The sequence below is a fragment of the Falco naumanni genome, chromosome Z, assembly GCF_017639655.2.
Source record: "Falco naumanni isolate bFalNau1 chromosome Z, bFalNau1.pat, whole genome shotgun sequence".
Taxonomy (NCBI): Eukaryota; Metazoa; Chordata; class Aves; order Falconiformes; family Falconidae; genus Falco; species Falco naumanni.
In genome coordinates, this window is record NC_054080.1 from 75,133,374 (window position 1) to 75,157,325 (window position 23,952).

At 43.9% G+C, this 23,952-nt stretch overlaps 1 protein-coding gene across 3 annotated transcripts in view; it reads right to left on the minus strand.

Annotated features, from left to right (window-relative positions):
- Positions 1-23,474, minus strand: part of LOC121080882 (phospholipid-transporting ATPase ID-like) — an 86,578-nt gene extending 63,104 nt beyond the window's left edge. Inside the window, exons 1-2 of one of the 3 annotated variants that reach the window (XM_040579205.1) lie at positions 23,204-23,474; positions 4,204-4,282 (exon numbers count right to left, since the gene is read on the minus strand). In XM_040579205.1, the coding sequence (XP_040435139.1) occupies positions 4,204-4,246 (43 nt within the window). In that variant the 5' untranslated portion in view covers positions 4,247-4,282; positions 23,204-23,474. Of the gene's footprint in view, positions 1-4,203; positions 4,283-10,496; positions 10,791-10,994; positions 11,288-23,203 lie in introns of those variants that run through there. The other 2 variants (XM_040579207.1, XM_040579206.1) reach the window with 2 other exon arrangements.
- Positions 23,475-23,952: the final 478 nt, after the last annotated feature.

Consider the following 23,952-nt stretch of genomic DNA (forward strand, 5'->3'; position numbering starts at 1 on the left):
GTGATTTAATTTAAAAAAACCTGCAGCAAGACCATTCAGAGACATCACCATAAATGGATTTAGCCCTATTTCCCTCCTGCATGTTCCTCTGTTATTAAATAAAGATCTTCTTTATTATACCTTTTTGCCATGAAGGAACAAGAATCCTCTTTCCTCCCGAAGAAATGAAATGCAAGAAATACACTTTTGTGGTCACGGATTGTGTCTGCGGTGCTTGGTACCAAACTCAGCCTCCTGCTAGCACTAAACAAACACTACATGGCAACTGGAATTTTCCACATAGGTAAAACATTTCATATGTCCCTGGTATTGATGCAAAATGGTGGTTTTTTTTCTGGCATCACTAACAGAAGGCCTACTTAGGAGATCTACTAACATACCTCCATTTTCATACAGCAGATGCAAGGTCTGAAATCAAAACTCTTGAGGGTGGACTGGAATTATTTCCACCTCAGGCCCAGCAATTTTTTTTATATGAACATAAAGTTAAATACTAGATCCTACCTTTTTCTAAAAGAAGTATTTGATATTATCACCATAATGAGAGAGAAAAGGGAGCTCCAAAAGGATACCTCAGATCTGCCCAGCATGGACAAGGCTCATGGTCCAACAGCACTCTTGGGACATGGGATTGGTTGAAGTGCTAGATAACCTTGAGACAGAAGATATATTCCCTTTTAAATTATTCTGGGAAGGGGCAGAGGCTGCCTCATCTCTCCCTTTCCCTGCCTCCCGCAGTAACACCAGTTCTGGTTTTCCTTCGCTTCCTCCTCCCAGTGATGCCTCACTCACCTGCCTTGGCTCTGGGCAAGGGGTGGGGACTCAGCACGTCTCAAAAATGCCTTGCAACAGATTATTTCTCAAGAAGCATATAAATTTTTTCATGTGTATATTCAGTCCACTTCAAATGAAAGTACGCATTTTTAAAATATATTAGCTGTAGAAATTGTATCTTCTTCATTTTGGAAAACTTTAGTTTTTTAAAAAAATAATTCAGATTTGGTTTAGAATTTTCTATCACTTGTGTTCTGTTTTTTGTAATAGTAGTTCACAATATTTTAACCAATATCAGCATGCCAAGTAAAGCAGCTGAAATAGTAATCTGGTTTTATTTTAAAAACTAGTCTGACAGTGGCTGGCTGGCACATTTAATTTCCTTTACTAGAAAACAGTATCTCCTAGGCATGCTGGTAATGCCACAGCTTGACAGAATTGCACATGTTGTTAATAACAGTGACACACAGTGATAGGAAGTGATGTAAAAATCATAAAAATAAATACAGCTCTGAAATTAACTTTGAGAAGTTTTTCAATTCACAGTTATTTCCCTCATGGGAAATTATGTAATAATAAATATATTTTTCATATTCAGTGTCTGTTGTGGTAAGACATTTCCTATCAGATCTGAATGGGAGTCCCAGAAGGCAGCTGAGCTTTATGTCTGTAGAGCCAGTCTCAGGCTGCCTTCTCCATAGGGAGCTGCTACCCCTGCCAAGCTCAGCTCAGAGCCCAGCTGCACAAAATCTAGCTGCCCTGGAGAGCAGGCTGTCCCTAGGAGCAAGAAGGAAAACCCAGTGGAGCCTTCCAAAAGCTCTGGCTCAATTTATATCCTTCTTCTTCCTCTCACAGTGCCTCGAGGCTGGGCTTATGGAGACCAAGCGGCAGCGATGACTACAGATCTTCCTGTTGACTGGAAGCACACACCTTGGGACAGTTACTGGTGTAGGTGAGTTCTCCCTGTTCCCTAGTTCTGTTTATTTCATAGATACTACTTGACCATCTCCGTCCTTGAGGTACAAAGCTCCAGTTCTGGGATGAAACCAGGAAGCAGAGGGATTCCACATTCTTCAGCCATCAACAAGGCATGATCCCTGTTTCTTCCCACACATTCCATGAACCAGAAATGTCTCCATTCCTCTGTTTTGTCAACATTGATTGTGGATTAAACCTCAATGTAAAAGATCTCAGGCACGTTTCACACAGACAAACTGCTGCTGCTTATCTAAGGGATGTACTCTTCCATTTCAGCTTGAAGAGCTCCGCTAAGGTTTGGTCATCGAGGAACTGGTTTCCTCCAGCACTCTTTCTGTGTCTGACATGACAGCACACATCAGTGCCCTGTGAAGCCGAGTTTTAGTTACATCTCTGATTCCTTGTATAAAGAACACAAAACTATACCAAACTGACTCTTATCTCCAAGAAAATTAGACCATGTACCTATCCTGAAAAAACACTCCTAATTTTGCCTGAACCTCAGGTCACGCAGGAACAACCATGTACTTGCTGGGGAGAAGCAGTAAAATATTACTGGTTCTCATGGCAGCAATATTGATCCCAGTTTCAGCAGCTGATGCCTGAGGTAATCCATTCCCTCCCATGAAGCTCATATCATGAGCATGGCTTTTCAGTAAGGTTAACTGTCATCCATCTTTGGTTTTGGAATAGGCATTTCATCCTTCTATGAGCAGTACTGTCCCTCCAAGATGAGTGCATGGAATGTTCCCCGTGGAAGAGCCCTGCCTGCTCTCAGGCAGCACAGTCCTACACACTTCACCAAATAAAAAGCCTTGTAAACATTTGGATTAAAATAGCGCTTCAACCCTGGCATTTACTCCAGTGTAATGATTGTGAGGAGGAATCATAGCCCTTTCAGCTTTTGGGCTGCAAGACAAAAGAGTTAAAAATAAAAGGGGAGGGAAAATGCCCTCAGCTTCCTCTTATGGAAGCTCTGCATTCCCTGATCACCCCAGCTTCCCTTATCCTTCTCTGAACTTCCTCCAGTTTGACTTCATTGGTTTTGAAGCGGTGATCAATAAAATGTGAAACTAAATAATTTTTCCCTATGAAGTATGGGTTTTGTATCTAGGAACACCCCAGTTTCTTAGACACTTGGTTGAAGTGGGGGTTGATTAATTCTCTGCTAAAACCCAGCTACAGGACCAGGCAAAAGAGAAAACTTTCCTAATATAGCATCATAATCTTTTCGATAACCAGAACAGCTACTGCTTTATAAGTGCAGATGCCTTGTGTGGATGGTGGCTCACAGACAAGCCCGTGCTCTCTCATCTCCAAAGCCAAAATGGAGAAAAAGACCTCAAGCTGGCAGAGATCCTTCCCCTGGAGCAATCACAGCCTCCTCTCCTGGGACTTGCCCCTGCCTCAACACCAGGGCTTATGGTCTGCCCTGTGCCCGTAAGGGGAAACAGCAGCATAATTGCAAAAATAATCCCTCGGGAAAAGCTATTAAGTCTTCTGAGCTCAGAGAGGTTGGACAAAAATTAGTTTCATGTCAAAATATGAATAGAGCACTCATCAAGTACAGGGAGGAACACCCTGGAAAGGAAAGGCTGCAGAATTTCCCTCTTCACAGTGCCTGTAGACATGGATCCCTGACCAGAGATCGTACCCGGGGCTTGGAGGTGTAGTGATAGAACATGAGACACAGTTCAGTGGCTCCTGCCGCAAAGCCTGATGAAGTACCCAAAGAGGCTGCATGAAGCTGGCCCACTTAAAGGATATGCTAGCAGCCCTCCTGCTGGACTCCTCCAAGCATTCATCTCTTCAGGGATTTCTGCTGCAAAGTCCGGTGAGGATCATGCTGCAGAGGGTGGCTGCTCCCTGTCTCCACCGCATTTATGTGGAGCTCATGGGAAGGGAATTACATAGGCTCTGCCTTCTCCTCCAGAGTCAGTGCTGCCCTCAGCAGCTTTTGGAGTGCTCTCAGGGTGCATCTCTGTGTTTTGCTCTTCTTCCTACCTCTCACTGGAGGGAATATCCGGGCCATTGCCATCAGCACATTTCATCATCAGAAGACAGCATCAGACCTTCAAACTAACTTGCTTCTACCATATTTTAGAAACAGCTGCAGAGAGGGCACTGTGCGTTGCTCACTCACGCACTCCCCCAAAAGATTCTTGTAGCAAAACCACCAAAAGTCAGCTTCCCCGAGCCAGTCATGTGCCATGACAAAGCACACACTTTGCAGCCTGTTCTGTTGCAGATATCCCCCTGTTCGCTGGCATACAGTCGGCACTCCTCCGAGGCAGTACAAAATGTGGGAAAAGAAAAGAAAGTGTGTCTTCCCACCTGGCTCTGCAGGTGTAACACATGCTCCCAAACACAACCTCAAGGGCTTGCGTGTGTGCTGTAGTTACATGCCTTAGCTTGTTACCCTGGACAGTGGCATTACCAGACTGCACTCACCTTTCAATTTCTTCTTTCCAAATTTTAATCCAAATAGAGACATCCCAAAACTTTATTTTAGTCCAACTCCATGGAACTTCTGCAAGAGAAAAGAGAAAGTAATTCACAATGAGGGTTTCTAATGTTGCAGCATGACATGATCCAGCACATACATGTAATTCTCTGCCCATAAGATGCAAGAATCAAGCTCCTAAGCACCATGGCCAACAGCTACGGTTTATCACACAGTGTATTTTAAAATGCAAAACCGTCTCAGGTTCGCAAGTTGCACTGCATCAGTGTGGGCTACCTTACCTTGGACGTTTTGATCTGTTCATTTCCTGACATGCAACAAAGCAGAGGCCAGTGCAGGAGGGACTGAAAAGGGCATTCCTACTGCCTTGGCCCCATATGAAAAGAAGAAATACACACACAGGATTTGTACTTAAGGTACAGAGGAACTGAGTGACTACCCAGAGCAAAACCAGTCTCCCTGAAGAGGGGGAAGCAGCATGAAACACTGGTTTCCTGCACATCTGCCCGTGGTCAACGTGTGCTGGCTCACACTGCTGTCCATCTGCTGGTCACCCTCCGTGTTTGGGGTGGACTAGCCCATATAGCTCTCAGTGAGATTCCTCCCCCATTGGCTGCAAACTTCCTGGCCCAGAAGCCTGAAGCCAGGCACCAGAAATGCATTGAAGGCCCTGAATATATCCTTGTATGCAGACAAATTGAGCATTAAATGAAATCACATCAAAACTTGTTGCTAATGAAGCTTTCAGTGTTCCAAGCTTCGGACAGTTTATCTAAAGTACTTAATGGTGGTGGTGGTGGTGCTGACAGCCTGCAAAGCTCTGTGAGCACGGGAAAAGCTAGCACTGCCTGGCATGCCTGGCTGACTGGGAGCCTGAACCAACAGAAAAGCTGTACCAGTTGCTGAACTGGCCAGTGGAGCCAAGCTGAGATCTCTGAGGGAATCGTGATCTGTCTGGAACAATTTTTCTAGGTGACAGCATGAAGTTTTTGCACTTGAGCAAGGGTGTCTAAGGAGACAAGTATAACAAATACATTGTATTTTAGAAATGCACAAATGCGAATATAGCCTGTGCCACTGACCAAATACCAGCCTGATACAGCATCACCAGACCATGCCAATGCAAGCTTAAGCCTGGGCTTCGCGTCTTCTCAGAAAATGAAGGTAAACCTTTAAGGAAAACTCTGCAATCATTGCATAGGTCAAACATTTCTGCGCAGATCTCTATTCCAGATGCTAAAGCAAAGCTATATTTAGCAGCTGCAATTCAAAGGGCCTGAGATAAGGCAAAGAGCAGCAGGTGAGCTCCAGCCAGCCAGCTAAGTGCTGCACACCCTGAGCACAGCGCAGCCCTAGCATGGTGCTCCCTGCCACTCACTGCAGTGTTCAGGACCCCCTCTGTGCCCACTTTGCTCGGAAGAGATCCTTTTTCTATTCACACATGTAAATCCAATCACTTCTGCTCACCAGAACAAATGTTTTGGCAACACCTGTCCCCAAAATTTCGTCTGTTCATGGACCTAAACCATTTGATGTCACAACCTAAAGCTTTCTCAACCCAGATGATCAATCTCACTTTCCATCCCTAACTGACCTCAGCCTATCATTTTTGACATGTCTTCCATGTTTTAGAAGTACTGTTATGTCTTACAAAACCCTCCTGACTAGGACTGAGAGCTCCCCATAAGTTGATGGGAGGAGTGAGACACGCTACTCACACAACCAGAGGTAAAGACCTCAGACTTCCTAGAGCACCAGGAGCCACAGATCTGATAATCACTGCCTGCTGGCAGTACAAGGATGCAAAAGGTTGGCTGGTGTTAATCATCATATGGCTATACTGCTGAACTCTGGATTTTGCTGTATTTGCCAAATGTTTTAGAAAAACTATCCGCAGCTACCAAACCTCTCCCAGCTGTGTACTCAATTGACAAGGCATATAATTTCAGCAGAGGGAAAAAAAGGATGTTTATGTTTGTGGGGGAGCAGAGAAGAGAGGGTGGTTGTAAGCTTTATTTCACCAGTAATAACATAAAACTAACAATAGAGTTAAGATTCACGTCTCATAAACAAAAGCATGAAACTTCCTTCAGCTCTGACACATGGCCTTTGTTAATTACTGTGATTCTTTAATCACTGGTTTCTGGTGTGACCACAGCATGACAAAAAGACTGCAGCCACACACTATTTTGGCATGGAGGGCATCTTTAATTCCTTCAGATTCTCAGTGCATTTGATTAGGACTGCATCAATTGAACATTTTCACTCAGCAGCAAATTTCAGTTACCATCGTGGCCAGCACAAATACCGTTACAGGATCACCATTCCCATAAAACCTTGTCTTTTAGGGCAGACATGGGCAATAACTTTGCCATATCCCTTTGTACCAATTAGCCCTCCAGCATGTCACTACCATCGTGCAGATTTAGCATAACTGCTTACTTAGCTAAAGCCCAGGAGTTACGAATCCTTCCCAAGCTGACCTGATCCCAATGCCATTTGAGAATGTCTCAGTATTCAATGGGCACACACACGTGGCATTAAGGGCTTGACACACCCCTATTGCACTGAACTGTACCTTTTATTTTCGTAATATTGCAAATATCTTCCTTTGCTGCTTTGTTATTGACTCACACCACCTAATCATCATACTTCTTTAGTTAGCAAGCCACTCTCATGCTGGCTATAGTTTCTACATGTACCTGCTTGCCCACATCCCCATTTGTGCCAGTACACCTTCACACTTCCAAGTGTTTGTGTCTGAGAATTCACTGACCATCAGCTGCAAGTGTGAAAACAAATCCAAGCAAACAATGGTGGAGATGTCCTTTTCAGTGGTGCTTCAGCTACTGCTTCCAGTTGTGTAAGTTATCCCAACTTCTACAGACAGTTGTGGTTTCTTGGCTGACCTTAGCTCTGCCTGCCTTTCAGTCTCTTGACTTTTTCCTTGGGTATTTTTGACTTTCAATCCTACCTGTAGGGTCCAACATCTTTGCATCTGTTTCCATCAACGATCTCCCTCAGGGTATTTTTTTTCCTAGGTTCCAGAAGTAATCAAAGTTCATGTGCCTGTTCAGTTTTCTCTAAGTATTTCTCTACTTTTTAAATCTGAGATTCAGTTTCCCTTTCAAAATTCTAATGATGGGTCTTCAACCTCATATCACTCACAAACACTGCTACGGTTTTAATTTCCCTTCGCACTTTCTTAGAAAAAATGATCTCTCTCGCGTTTCATTTTTGTGTGGCATGAAGTACTTCTCAAATTTTGGTAAGCCACTTTCACAGCCTCCTATTCCTGGATTAATTGAAAACCCATAAAACACGTAAAAGCTTTCTATAGTCAGAAAAAAAAAGCACTTTCCCATTTGCCTTAATTTTCCCTAGCACCCACTACTTTCAGAGGCAAAGTGAGGCACTTCTTCAATCTCTTCAAGTTACCTTCCACTGTCCATGTCATCCCTTCTGGATTTTTCTTTTCTTCCATTTCCCCTCAAATATTTTGGGTTGGTTTTGTTTCGTTTCTGTTTACTCCAGGTACCCTGCACTGTTCAGCAATCAACCAGGGCCTGTAGTATTTGAGTAATCGTGCGTGCCCAGCTTCTCTGCTTAACAGGACATATATTACTTCCCCGTGTTTCCAGACCCTATAGCAAAAACTATTTAAAGCTCAAATTCCCAGTTCCTCATTTATGAGGATTTGGGGATGTCAGATACAAATAAATTATACCTTCTCACCATAGAAAGCTTTTGTACTTACAGTACTGTCTAGTTACATCTTAAAATTGTGCAGCTATGATCCACCTGCTTTATGGCTACTGACAGTTTAATCGTGGACTTTTAGCACTTTAATATCCACAGCAAGAAGCTACTTCTTGCTGTGGGTCTCGTATAGGGAAGGGATGCTTGTTCGCAAACCAAGCTCAACCTTAAATTTAAGAGAGGCTAGAGGCAGATTTGTGTTGAGAACACGACTGCAAAGCTCCTCCTGCCTGAGGGGCAGGTTGCAATGAGCCACGGCACATGGTACTTGCAATGGCTGCAGCCTAATCCAAAACCATGGTTTGCTAAGGGCTGTACTGAAAACTGGAGGTGGAGGGAGGTACTTCCCACCACCACAGGGACGAGTAGCAAAATGAGAAAAGACATGGCATGACTTGCATGAATGGAGAGCAGATGTTGCAGATGGAAAACATGCTTAGTTCCTTGGCCCCGTTTCTCTGGATGTAGCTACATGATACATCAGATTCAATGATAAATATGAATTAGAAAATACTTGATGCTTCTGCTTCCATCACGTTGTTCCCAGGCTCTGTGAAACTATCCATGTTAAATACAATCTTTTTTGGAAGGGTTATTTGAATGCACATAGTGGGGTGTAGCTCAGTACAGACCAAAATTCCTGCCCGAGCAGTGGTTGTAGCAGAACTGAGGGGGCAGTGAATACTGATGTAATACTAAAAACAAGCACCCAGAGTCAGGAGAACAAGATTTCTGCAGTCAGTTTTGCCACCAAACATAGTGTGGCATGCATACACCCTAAAAAGCTTAAATAGCCCTGTCCAGGTAAAAATTCAGAAACCATACTGTGCCTTCACTCACCAGCTTTCCACGTTAGATCAGGTTTTGCACATGAGCAAGATTTATAAATTATTTTTTTAAATCTCTGTTCAGCTGTACCAATCACAAATACCCACAGGTCTTAGAACTAGCTTTTTTTAATTATTTATTTTTTTTATTTTTAACTAAAGTATTAAATATCCAACCAATAGAAAGCAAATCCCAAGCACTGGGCATCATGACAGACACGGTTCAAGACTGTCTGTGCTGCCTAGAGCTCGTGGTGGAGTAATGATGTGAAGTATCATGAGATGAAGTGAATCTAAGTCTCTAAATTTTGAACATCTATCACTTTAAACTGGATTTGGAGGCACAACTGGGAAATTTGAAGGGTTTAAATACATTATGTCCTAAAACTCCCTGTTTTCTCCATGCCTTAGTTGCATACCTGCTAAGGGGAGTGCATTTATCGGGTGCTAAAGCAGGAGGGTTGTGTTCACTCCCAGATATCACAGAGAAGGGCATCGCAGCTGGTGCAATGTTTGCTCATGCTCTGGCAACAGCTATGTAAATGCCTGGCACACCTGGCATGGACTGACCTTCTAATGTGCCATGCAAAGGTACATTTGCAAAGGTACCCCTTTAAACTTATGGTGTATTAACTGTTTCAGTCAAGTTGCTCAAATTCTGGTTCCAAAGAATACAATGCATTTGCTTTCCCCTATCAAAAGCAAACAAGAAAATTTCAGCCATTAGAAATAATTAGTACCAATAATCTTATAACACTGAAATACATTAATACTTGTGCTTCTCCACCCCTCCTTACATCTTCTCATGTTTGAACACCTCAAAAGCAAAACAGGGAGTAGCATGTGTTGCACCACTCCCTGCTTTGCAAGTGGGAAATACAGAAAGCAAGCTGCAAGATGGACAACAGTAACATGTGCTTTTAGTCCCAGAATGACACTCTTTTGGGGCAGAAATCAGGCTTGTCTGAATTCACCCTGGAATAAATTTAAGAAGCCACAAATGATCGCTTTTGGGTTTACAAAAGGAGTGGTGACTCTGGTTTAAATCTCAGTGGAAAGAGTCTGAAAGCACCCCTGAAACCTCCCAGCTTTATAAATACCTGAAGAGGTATTCTGGATGAGGTGAGCTAGCCCTTCAGTGACTGGTGCCATTCCAAGCTATACATACAGAAACCCACGGAACTTTGTACTCCTACCCCTAGACTCCAATGTGCCAATGCAATTAGCTATAATTGCTGGGAAACAGACTCAGTCTGTTATCTGCCTCGTTTTAAAGTAATGACCCAATATCCTCCATCTGTCTTCATTAAAACACTTTTTAAACTGACACCAGGATGGCCGTCAAAAATTTGCATTCAGGTGAGTTAGTTGCAGTGCTCAAGTTACCCATCAACACGGAGGCAGAGCCAGCTCCCCAGCAGCAATGCGGGCTGCAGGCTGCTCCCCCTGGAACAATGCAAACAATAGCAGCTTCCCCGGGCGGCTGTCTGCTGCTGCTGCTTGAAATCATGCACAGCTCAGCTCACTCCACCCAGGAGTCTATCAGCCCGCCCGCAGAAAGAAGCTGAAGCCCAAGCGCTTTGATTAAGCTTCGCAAAACTCTCGGGGTCTGAAAAAAAACCCAATATCTGAGTTTTCTGACCCCAAAAACTGACGAGAAAGCAAGCAAGTGGAAGGAAAGCATTAACTCTTACCCTTGAAGGCTTGCAAAAGTCACAGCAACGAAGTTGCTGCCCTCCATAGCAGTCCTGCACACTCCTCTCTCCTCATTTACACGCAGCTTTATCCCCTCCCAGGACCAACAGCTTCGTCCGTGGTCGCAGCGCCACGACATTCGTCTAAGAAAGCGGAGCCTCTTTGCACTGCCGGACCGTCATTGCGTGCTTCTCTCTGGGCCCCTTAAAATCCACCACTGACCCTCTCTGCCATGCAATGTCCTAGTAACTAAACTTACTTCAAGTTCCCTACTTCTTGCTTCAGTCACTGGGTTTGGCTCCTTGCCAAATCCTTCCTTTTTTTTTTTTTTTTTTTTTTTAATTCTGTTTCCTGTAGATAGGAAGAGTGTAGTAGCTCCCTCAAAAACAAAAGGCTTCAGGACAACAAGCTGCAACAAAGTAAAGCAGAAAAGCAGAGCGCCTAGGCTTGGAGAACCTCAGTTAATTCCAGAGGCAACTGCTGCTCGCCTTACCTACCTCCTGCTGACGTGGAAGCTTTCAAAAGGAAACCAAGCGAGTAAAAAAGTCCAACATATCAAGTTGCTTAAAAAAGGATGAACTGGGTAAGGTATCCATTTCCCAGCAGCAGGTCCTCGCTCTGCGTCCTTAATGCTGGAGTTGGTCAGGACTCCTTAAACCCAGGAGACACTGTCCTGCAAGCTGATCCCAAGGCTCCACCTCACCCACTTTCCAATAGTTCTGAGTAGCAAAAACTCTGCAGAGAAAAACCTCATAGAGCACAGTTGCATAACCCAACCACAGAGCTTCCTCCAGCCAGCCAGAGAATTGCTTCAGCACCAAAACATCAGGGCTTGCTCATCCCAGAGAGCATGACCTCCCCTTGGCCTCGAGGACACTCGCCTGGCCTCACTGCTGTCAAGCCGACTCTCCTCACCAAACCTTCCCGACCTTCCCACTCGTTCCCTATGTTCAACAAACAAAATGTTTGCTTTTTTTGTTGCCAGGTTATGGGACCCTTCACCATACGTTGCCTTCCTATATGCCAGTCCCCTGGCATTTTACCTACCAGGTACGCTACAAGACTACAACTGGGCCAGCCATTACTTTAATCCACCTCCCGCTTCCCTGGACCTGTCAGTTGCAATATTCTAAGATCGCCATATTCTTTCCCTAAGTTGCATTGACAGTAACACCTGCCAGGAACGTGCCAACTTGTTGCAGACAGCAAGAGAAAGTTTCACATAAAAGATTTCTAGATGTATTTATCTCTGGCTTTCCCTTTATCTTCTGTGTTTTCCCACTGGATTTATGTGAACACTGTTAGAATTAATTTCAAACCTACCTACAAACACTTGAATGCATTAACCAGCTGATTAATTATAGTAACATGAGAGTCAAGGCTTTGCCAAAGTTTACGTTCTAGAAGGTAAAAATTTTTAAAGTCCTGTCAAGTGAAAAGCTATGTAGGGCAGTAGATGCTGCAATGTAGCAGTCCAGTGGTCATGAAGGTTGAAGTCTGGAGTGGCAATGAAGAGGACCCTATAGCACTATAAGCAATTTCTAAAGGAAGAACAAAAGCCTATGCCCCATTGCAATGACTCAAAGGTTGTTCTTCCGAGCTACCTTACCTACCTATCTGAGGCAACGTTCACTGAAATGGCTTCCTAATTCCAACACAAATTATCCACACAAACAGCCAACATGGGACATGGCATGCAGGACTGATCTCCTCAAGACCCAGGTAATTTTCAGATGATTTTGAACAGAAAAGCATCTAACTCGAGAAGGAATTTCTCCATGCACTAGCTATTTCTCATGTTCTCGCCTCCTACACCCCATCTCAACAGCCACAAGTATCACGTTTTTTCCTGCAACCAAAAGTAAGTACAAGAATCTGGATTCATTTCGGTTCTTCTGCATATTTGGAGAACGCCTTGTTCTTGCTTCATTCTGGAGTTTTCTTTCTTCTGCTTCCCCCCCCCCCCCCTTTTAATATGGTAGCTGATGACAATTCATTCTACACTACTCCTACTTTTTTTGCTGCTTTCTTTGTACTTGCTTACAACTTTGACCTCAGTGACAGTCATTTTTTTCCTTTCTAGAGTTAGGTTCATGTTCTTCCTGTGACATGAGAGTGGACCCAACCATAAGATCAGCTGGCCTGGGGTCTTGTTTAGATCTTAAAATAACTAAAACTGGGTAGGCTGTTTTGTTAATGATTTTTCTTGGCACTGAAATCCACCTTACATATATTAGTGATGACTTTTTCCCTGAGCGATGCTTTCTCCATGGACTTCAGTGAACCTGCCCATGTAGGGAAGCTCAGCACATGTGGAAGCACCCAGAAGAGCAGGAGTGACTTAGCGTTACGAACCCAGCTCTAAGGTCTCTGGTCCTTGCCTTACACTTTGCTCCCTAAGTAGCATCTTTCCAATAATTACACCATTCATATCCTTCTTCACAAATTTCTGAACACATCAGGGAGGGCTGCAGCCTGCAACGTCATGGTCTCAGTTTTGGTGCCTGCATAAAGGGTGTACATGTAAACTGGGTGTCTGAGCTCCCACTGCAGCCAGCATGGTCTGGGCAGAGATTCAGCTGGCCAGCTGCAGCCAGGCAGCAGAGGGTTTGCTGTGACCCATAGTTGTGGGAAGAAGTTCAGTGTGTTGCCTTTCCAGTAAATGAGTGGTTTTCTTGGCCAGGCAGCTACCACCACACCATGGTGCTTCACCCTTCAGTACTCCACTTTCCCAACTGCCCACTAGTCACAGAGGGCTAGCTTAGAGTGGGATGGGTTGCAGTTCATGCCATTGAGACCTTCTCCTAGGACTGTATCTAGGAGAATGACTTCCAGTCGTTCAGCCTGTGTTGCATGTCAACTGTTGTCAAGATGCAAAACTGAAGACTTACTGACACTGATGTTTAAGGGTTGCCCTCAGCCCACCCTCCAGACCAGATTTGCTCTCCTTCCAAACAGCAAAACAGAGGACCCTCTTTGGAGCACACAGGATCTAAACATGCCTCATAACCTGGCAAAGCTTTGAATGGCTTAATAATATGCCCCCAAATAACTGGAAAGGATAACTAGGGCAAAGGAGAGAAACAGGAGAAAAACACACCCTGGAGTATCCCATAGTGTAGGCTTAAACTAAATACCAAACCTTGAGAGAAGCCCTCCCTATGTCAATACTATTTTTAAAATTACTGTCAACCTAGATGCTTCCCCAGCTATCCTATAAAGTTTGAAAGGAGCACTGATGATCTTTGCTTTCCCTTACTGACTTTTAAATGCAGTCTGCAACTCCTGAACTGCAAGGTTTGAAGCCTGACCTGCTCTGCCATGGCAGGTACCTCCCACTGCAAAGAAGTGGCCGTGGCTGATGGAGCCAAGCTGTGCTCCCTGCATACCCGGAACTGGCTCAATGTCCAGGGTTCATTTCCACGCAAACAACCTCATCTCCAGCTCCCAAAACAACACAAGTACATCACTTATATTAACCATGGGAGTCACAAGTCCAGAAAAGCCTTTCTACGTGGTGCTGGAGGGTTTTTTTCACAAACCTCCAAGAATCAGCCTTAGGTGACTGAATCTCCTCCCACAGCCTGTGCTTTCCTCATCCTAACTTTCTGCCCCTTTCCTGACTAGTTCTGGCCAGTGAGGCACAACTTGTGTAGGGGACGATACTTCACTGTGAGGATCACCGACACATCTGTTGTTATGAGCACCTGCAATGGCTACAAGGGGTCAGATGGGCATCTTGTCCCGACTGCCCTTGATGTGAGAGATTTTCTGCATCTTCTTGCTGTTGAAAGTCAGAGTAGGATGCATAAGAAATACAGGACTGAAAGGAACAAATTGGGACATTGATGCCCACTCCTTGAATATCAGAGAGCTGTTTAAAAAATACAGTGTAGGTGGAACATCCAATTTGCAAATTGCTGTAGTCCAGGAAACACCAGCACAACCATAAAGTGAATAACAAAAGACCAAAGGTCCTAAAATGTACTATATCGCAGGTGAGGAAAGATGAAGTTTACTGGCAGGATCCTTGATCCCTGCAAAGGATGTGTCAGGTGAAACTGTACAACTGGCAGCAGAAAGAACACCAGAACACTGCAGAGAAAGGGAAAAAGAAATCCTACATTTTCCTGTCACCATGACCAGACTGTGGGAGGAAAATTAAATGGACATGGAAAGGCAATGTCACAAAGTCACCAGTTGCTCTAGGGCTGTCCTTGCCTGTTGCGACCTACTCAGGGAAATTCACTTAACTTCTCCTGAAAAAATTGATAAAAGTTGTAGAAAGCCAAAGTAACTCAGTTTGAAGAGATGCTCTGGATTCCCACTCGTGTGCCTCCACCCCTCTGGGTGCGATCTGAACTGAAGTGCACAGCTTTAGCACTGCACGTTCATACAGAAATGTTCCTGTACTTCAGTGGTTACTCCAGCAGCTGGGAGCTGACACAATGCTGCAAGGTATGTGCCAAATGAAAATGGTCATAAAATAGTTTCAGTGGGTGTGTTGCAGAATAACGTGACTCATACTGATCAGGATTCGGTGCAATGACACTTACCTGCAGTAGGGAAGGAAAGGTGCTTGGCTAAAAATTCCTTTTCTCCACTAGAGCCCCTTGCCCAATACTGCAGGCCCTTAGCAAACAGTGATCAGCTGGGGAAAATCATAAGAAATCCATCAAGGTGCAACCTCTTGCCTTCATAAAGAAAGCAGCACCTTGCTCTGGTGACTATTGATCTCATGTTCCTGGCATCAACACCTGCAAATGTGATACCTCCTGATGTTTTAAAACAGAAATTAATGTAGAGTCTCTCAACCATCCCCTTTGCAGCCCACATATGGAGCAGAGCTGAAAACCTCTTGGTCAAAGAGCTTTCATCTGTGCTCAGCTTCTCAGATGACACTGAAGGGGAGACAAAGCTGAGCTCGATTCTGCAGGGAATGAGGCCCAAGATCATCTTGTTTCTGAGGTCCAGTTCACACCAGATTTGGGATTTTGTGTTTATGAACTCCCTTCTGGCCAAACATTTAATTGCTCTGGTACGGAAGGGGCTGTTGCAAGGGGGGAAAGTCTCATGGGTACCTGAAATGTTTGCTGTGATCCCATGAGAAAGCAGGTGATTTGATAAATGCAGAAGTCAGTGGGAGGTGGTGAAGATCCACCTGTCTCACGGTTACGTTCTTGGACTATAAATCTGTGTCTCTTCATTTGCCTGTGATGCTGCATGTGCCTGACAAAAGCACAGGAATTAATCAGATGCTACAGCACACCCCAGATATGCCCACACCACTTATAGCACATATTTCCCAATCATCATCAGTGAACAAAGTGGAATCTCAGGGGTGGGGGTAGGGATGGGATGCTGAGAAGGGCTTGTTAAAAGCTAATCATGCCTAGGTGAATAGAAAAATCAATAGCTGAGGGCAAAGCAACATCCCAGCTTGTTAGAGCCTCCGACTAAAGTGCCCTTTGTAACACGGGTATTACACAAGATCTCCTGCTGTTATTTGCAAGGCAGGAGCTGACACAAACATGTGCTGTATCTGGTGACACTTCAAACGCTGTTGCATGCACACTCCTCAGATACACATCAAAAAACCCAGCTCATACCACTGAGGAATTAGGATACCCCTCAGTGGGACCCCATAATTGAACACACAGAGAAAATACAATCCATGCAGAGCCTGACAAAAAGCCTTGGTGTTTTACAGTCCTCCCAAGAGCTGTGCATATGGGAAAAATGGGCTGCACTCATAGGAGAAATGGCACTTTTGGCGCAATATAACGTCACCCAAAGGACTGTATAATGGCTATACAATGTTTAATCTCCTGTAGCCTCCCAGAGATGCTATAGTCCAGGTTGTGTTTAACCCATGTACACACTTCACTGCCATGAGAAAGCAAGCACTGGTGCCTAGCAGAGGTACTAGGAGAGCTCAGCAGGAAAAGGGGAACAGGGCTGCAATGGATCTGCTCCTCAGTTTTCCAGACTGTAATCACAGTGGACACTGAAGATCACTGTCCACCAAGCTGGACAGGTTGTTTCACATTGTGGCAATGAAGGCCTGTCCCCCATTGCACAGTTTTCTGCACTAAGCTTGGGGGAAGATCCCCAGATCTGCAGGGAGCAGACAACTTCTGCATTCCCTACAGCATCACCCAAGAGATCTGGAATTTATTCCTTTAAGCCTCTCGTGGTTTCCGTTATATATTGCTCTGACAGTCAATTATCCTTCACATGAGGAACTCAGTGGCATTCTAAGAGGATTCCTTTAAATATCATGTCACATCCATTATGCTCATAAACATTTTAACCATAATTCCAAATTAAATACACTATGTGCACATATAACTGCACTATCTCTTTTCCAGGTTACAATTACATCTAGCCTGCCAGGAAAAGTATGATCTTCCAATGATATTTTGTATATTTTATAGTAGTGTTTTCTATGTTAGGTCCTCATTATATTACTATAGCTTTTGCTGGCTAGATGGTGGTAAGGTGGCCCCCTTCAGAGAGGTCAGGGGGAGCTCAGGGGTGACCTACTGATGTTCACTTTAGGGATGGGCAGCAGCACCAGTATTCCATCGGGGCATGGTCCCAAAAGTGGGCAGGAGCACATAGGAGTGTATTATTCTAGCACTGATGAATGGGACTGGGTGGCTTCTTGACCTGTCATAACTCAAGTTCTGTGAGCTCTGAGAATAAGAAAACCTCTGCCTGGTGGCAAAGGATGGAGTCACTAAAAAAACACCAAAACCAAACAACCCAGCCATCTTATGAAACAAGGCCCAGGGAGTCTAATGTATTGAGAAAAGAGAATCTGGCTCCCCTCTGAAACATCAGATTTTAGCTAATTAACCAAAGATCTAAATGTCTGTGCTAATACAACGTGGCAGAAATAGGCACAAAACCATTTATTTCCCTGGAGATTTCCCCAAGGAAACTGCATTTTTATCAACAGTTTGCACTCAATTGCAGCATCACCTTGGCAGTAAATAAACTGTATGTCACCATGGCTGCACCAGTATGGCCACAGCACAGCCATCGCAGGTCCTGGAAGTGTCAGCCTTTGCTTTTATTTGGTGCCAGTTAATTTTATGTTAGATTTTTCCTTTATCTGTTCTCCAGGCGTTTGGTAGAAAAGCATGTTTCTCTGCACTTACATGGCTGAGAACAAACCCCTGTATTATTCCCATCTCCACTCACATGGACAGTCAGTGTTTAAAGCAGTGAATTCCCATTAACTCAAATTGAAGTTATGCACACAAATCCCCTGCAGCTGTATGAAAGAGAGGAATAAACTGATGGTTGCACAGGGCCTTCAGGATGTGATGGCAGATTAAGGAGGGAATGTTATTCTCCCAAAAATTTAGGAGAACCTGAAGGGGCAGAAGGCAACAGCAGCTAAGTCAATGAGAAATGCCCAGAGCAGTGCTTACAGCTACAAGGATGCTAGGGATACAGCTCTTATTTGGGGTTAATTGTTGCCATTTCTCCTGTTGGGGTGTACTACAGAAGATCCCTTTAAAAACAAGGACGTATATGGAAAGGGAGGCAGGTATTTAAGTTAAACACCCTATTCCCAGCGTTTCAATTTGTCATACCATGCTTGTTTTTCATGTGCTGCTTGCAGGGTAAAATTAGTTGTGGGCCCCATAAGAAGAGTCAGCATTTGCTCTTTCTGACAAAGTGATCAAGGTTTTGCCAGTGTATCTCCAGAAGGCAATGACACACAGCCTGAAGCTAGGAATGTGCTAATGAAAGCACACAACAGAAAAATTCATCAAAGACTCTGAGAGACTAAAGGGAATTAAGTAAGGTTTCAGCAATACTGTGTGGTACCAAATTCCTAGTCAGGAGAAACAAAGAAAGAAGTTTTCTTGAAAAGAAAGTAAAAAAAAAAAAAAAAAAAAAAAAAAACAAAACACAACCAAAACACGAAACCCATGGCTCTCTAGCTTGGTATGGCACAGAAAGAAACCCTCAACCTTTTTTTGGTGCCTCCTCTCCCCAGGGAGATAATCTTCAGGTAATGACAGGATATCCCAGCTTAAAAGAATAGAAAGGCAGGTGGAAGCTACATGAGGCTTAGTGCAGCCAATAAGAAACTGTACTCTTAAGCGTATCTTTCAGGGTGTGTTTTGTTATTTTAGGTTCTTTTTGTGTGCTGTATCCTATTATTTCCAAATCTGCGTTTTAAACTTTTGTATAGACTTGAATCAATTTGTCAATTTGGCAAATGACAAAGCACTCTTCATCCGGGATGTGGCACATCTCAAAACCAGAGCTCTGCAATGCTCTGCCTACCTCCCAGTTCCACATTAGGTTACTGGTACCACAAGCATACAGCTGCCTGTGTGACTACTCAGGCTAGTTTGACAGGGCTTTTTTTGCAGGGCTAGTGTGAAGAAGTGTCTTCTAAGGACTGTTAGCATCTGGTCAGGTTCCCTGGAATGAAGCAAAATACTAGAAAACACATGTAATCCCTAAAGATCTTTGCAAAGATGATGTAATCAGAACAGAATAAAATTCTTGCCTCGGTAAATGAAAGTCATAATTTTTCTTACAAAAAGCAAGAGTGGATTAGCTTTGGGGCGAGCATGGCACAGAAATGTAAATGGTTCAGACAGAGGTCTGAGTGTTTCTTTGGATGCCATCTGCTGAACAGGTTATGTCTACCCAGAAAGTCATGGACGTGGGTTTTTTTTCCCTATAGATTGCTCTTTTGTCCATAGGAGAAAAAGTAGCATAAAACACAATGGGGTTAGGCAAAGGCAGTCTCCCAAGTGAGTTTGTGGAGCGTATTTGGAAAGAACATATTTACACAACTCCAGGAAAAATGCTGAGAAGAAATCTTGTTTGTAAACAAATAAAGAAAAGTATATTTTAGCCTGGCCACCCCACCTGCAGCACAACTTTGCAGCAAGGGTTAACCATGAGGGAAACTGGTGACAGTCCAGAGAATTACGATCTCTGGCAGGCAGACAGCGTCAAAAGTAGTGTCTGGTGACCAGCTGTCTCTGGGAAAACTCTCTGGCACATGGTAAACTTGTGGGTCACACATCTATACCCTGAGACTCCCAAAAATGTTTGTGACATGAGGCAACCATGCCAGCGAGGCGTGAAATTTAAATAGACCAAAGTGTGTGTTGCTTCATTAATCAACACCTGGTGTGGTGTAAAGTTTTTGAATGAATGATATCTTGGAAGCTGGTTTCAATTTGCAGTTCATCTTGCAATTCTACAATTTTGATCAGGTTTTTGGTTCACATTTCTAGTCTTTGGTTTGTTTAGTGAAACAAGAAGGGGTGTCCATGGAGGCTCTTAGATCACTTGAAGGGGAAGACTCAAAGGAAGAAGGCAGGCACTTTAGGGAGCTGTGAAGGCTAGGCAGCAGAAGCAAAAGGATTCAAATGTGAAAAAAAGAAACTTTAGGAGCATACTAGGATGAAGTGAAACAGCCTTAGAATCAGACCTAAACTGATAGAAAACCTCACTGCTTGATTGATACAGTAGTAATGAAAAGCACTGGAAACCAGTGAGTTTAACGTATTTTCAGGTAGATGCCTGTGTTTGCTATGTGTGGAGTCTAGCTCCCTGTAAGGTACCTGGGAGGTCTAACACAGGCAGCGGAGGCACTGGCTGTTCTTGTGGCAGAAATAGCTGAAGAGGATGTTAATTCCAGTAGTCATGGTTTACAGCCCCACAGACAAACACAAATCACCACGAATTTCAGTTTATGCCCATGTGACAATTCCTACAAACTACAGCAACTCAGGAGTAGACACACATCTGTTTGCACAGCTTTGTTACGGGGGAGCAGCCTTCAGGAGATGTGCGCGGTAGTTGCCACTCCAGCCACCCCCCCCCCCCCCCCCCCAGCGCAGAGCCAGAGCCCTTGGACAGAAACACCCTGAGATGGCCACCCTTTCCCTCGAGTACACAAGGACACCACACCAAAGGTGGGGTTGGGGGGGGTCTAGAAAAGAACAGCAGGGAGATAAATCCTAATTGGAATGCAAGACAGCACTCTGTTGCAACCAAGCATAAATTAATCAAAACCATTGTTCTCACTCCCTTCACACCTGTATCAATATCTTTTGTACCGTTGTAAAGCCAAAGCTGTAGATTTAAGATGGAAAAGTAAACTAGATCTTGTTTGTCCAAGAAGTGAAATGGCAGGTGGGGAAAGCGTATTCCCAACAAGAACGTAAATTGCACAGAACAGCTCTTATCAAAGGGAAGGGGAAGGAAAGTGAAGGTCTTAATGTTAAACTAGTAGGAAACCCAGACTGGCACTGAAATTGCAACCTGTGGTAGCTGCAAGTCCCAGTAAACTCAGGCTCACATGAACAATGGAGTAGGAAGGAAGCAATGGGTGAAAGAATAACGCTGAATAACCTATGGAGGTGGGCAGGGAGCTGCACAGGCCCCTGCAGTGAGTCAGGGAAAGGGAAAAGGAGCCTGGCTTATCTACAGATCATAGTTATTGGCCCTGTCTACAGGTCAAGCACCCGGCTTTGACCTTACATCTACCATAGTGTTGCCTAACCCTCGGTCTAGGCATCTCACGCTGCCGCCCATCACTGGAGCATGTAGGGAAAAGTGAAGTCTTTAACAGACTGTGATCTACCTACATACCTCATTTCAGTGCTCCTGCTTAGGGTATGGCATTGGAAGCATTAGTAAAACCCCCTAATTCAACCTTTGAGATGTGAAAAACAGTTTTTAAAAGACATAAATTTATCTAAATATGTACATAGCTATGGACAGTAGAGCAGAACTCAGCTCTTTGAGCTTTCCTTCTATATGAGTGTTGGAGACTCAGGTGGCTTTTTGTCTCACCTCTGTATCAGTTTACACGGACACAAGAACCTAATCCTGCTCCTCCTGGAGCCAATGCTGAGCCCATGCAAATACGTATGGGTCCTAAACTGGACGTATGAGTGTGAGGGACTGGATGTCTACCCAGACTAAGCACTGCTGCGCTGAGCACATGTGAAGGTGGGTCACCAGCTAACACAGAGTGGTCCTCTAAGGCAGACAACCAACTAGCTGGTCTTACCCTGGGGATCTGTCTTGTCTGGTGGTGATGAACTATACCCAGTTAAACTGGAAGCAGGTGTCCAGGCTGACTTGAAGAGAGTCATGCTGCCAGCAAATAGTATGATTCACTTTGCTATCAGCAAATATTTCACTATTCACTAATAGTGAAATATTCACTATTTCACTGTTCCCTTCCTTCCAGTTAGTCTTTTGCTTAAGCAAAATAGACTTTCAGTAATGCTAAACTATCTGCAGGTCATGAATAAGCTAACGGAACCAAAGCTGAAGTGCAATAAGTGATACATTTGGCTAAATAGAGATCCACAGAGAGTTTTTATTGCTAAGAAAAATAAGTTATTATCTTGAAAGAAAGTAAACAGTTCTGTAATGCCAACTGCAGTGTTCCTTTCCCCTGATGGTTTGCAACCAACACTGAGAGATAACACAGTGCCTCTATCGCCAATACTATGACCTTAACCTTTCCTTTCAATACTGTTTTTGAACTAATTTATTATTTGCAGAGGTATATGTCAAGGCTAGTGCAGCAAATTCACTTTAGCTAAAACAAAAAGTTTTCTTCCCTCCGTGGCGTTGCTTAGGAAATCTCCTGCTGATTTCTCTGGGACATTTGCCTGTATCAAGATACCTGAATAATCATGTCTTCATGATCAAAGAGCGAAGACCAATGATTTGTTGAGAAAATCCTCCTTCAATACATGCTAAAGCGTCTTAGTCCTGGGTTGACAGTCAAACTGGTGACAGATATGGGGGAACATTGGAAGATTTCTTATGTCAGATGAGCAAGGATTTGGGCAGGAAGGAGTTGTTTTTCTCTGCAGTACAGAAGTTACTTTGGATGTGCTCCAACATGTCAGTTCTCCACTTTCATAAAGTCTTTGGGCATCCATGGGATGGCATCAACTCTTTGCAGTGTGTCACATACTAGTTTAAAGAAACAAAAATAACTACACTAAGAAAGGCATATGCAGGTGAAACCTGATGGTGTGATTTCTATATAAGAGTCATAAGCAAGGGGTTGAAATGCTCCATCCTAGTCTCACACACCCCAGTTTTAAAGGCAGTGAGACCATTTATCACTTAGTACACAACAGTCCAGAGAGCAACACTCATTAACTGGCCCATTTACCAGTTTGAGCTGGAGCACACCTCCTCCAGAGAAAGTCAGTTATGGTGCAAACCCCTTTATGATGGAAGCAGAACATTCCTGTGTTTCATGCCTTTACTGTTAAATTAATATGCAGTCACCAGTAATGGTGATAGGGAGAGCTCAGAGCACCTTTAGATTTAAGCACACAGAGATGGAGAAATTTTAAACAGGGAGAGAAGAGGGACCAAGATCCAAAGTCAGTAAAATGGTCGTGTGCTTTCCCACTGACTTTGGAGAGCTTTGTTAATGCCTCAGTGCAGTGTTCCCAACCCACCCTACCTTTGAGTGTTGCTGACACACTAAAGCTGGCACTACATAGAGAAGACTTAGACACAAGACCCATTATTGAAAACTGACATTTACTGATGCGGAATAATCCAGTATTCAAGAGGAAATTCAAAATATATAGGGAAAAATAGCTGACATCTGGACTCCTATGCAAGTTTTTACACTTTTGTTTTAGTAGAAAAAATGAAGAAATTGTCCTACCTGGCTGCTCTGTGTCTTCTTTTCTACCTGAAGCTGTTTGTCACGACGACCAGAAGGGATTGTTTTCAGCACCATACAAAAAGCCGCAGCTTCTTTTAAAATCCCTGGAGGGTTTCTCCACAGAGCACGCCAGGCTTCTCCCCAGCTCGGCTGCAAACCTCGCTAGGGAACACCACGCTTTCCAGGATCTGGAGGTAAACCTGTGCAAGGGCACACTGAATGCGATCCAGAAGTTACAGAATGTCTTGGTGTGCTTCGTGTACTTGATAAGGACTGCAAAAGTTCCCAAAGCTGTGGGTGGAACGTGGCACTGAGTAAATAAAAAGCAATTGATCATTGGACTCGGGTATGACATCAGGTATTACAAAGGTTTATAGACCATGGCCAGGACTCTTAATTCATCTAAGAGGCATGCAGCCTTAAAAACCTGCTGGTGCACACTGCAGCAGCTAAAGGAGACATCAGAGATGCAAACAACACATTGTACTCAACTTTCTGCACTCAACATTTATTTTCTTGGATGGTACTCAGAGAATTTCAGTCACAAAGTACAATCTTTCTCAAAGGTCAGACATCTCACTGCCTCCCAAAAGGACATACAGTATGCAAAGTCTGCAGGATAATCCATTATTCAGGGGGTTCATGGTGTGAAGTACAACAGGATCCTGATTCAAGCCTCTGGATGCCGTGGTTGTGCAAAAAAACCCACCCATGTAAGTTCAGCTTTTGACACAAAGTTATTTGTTTCA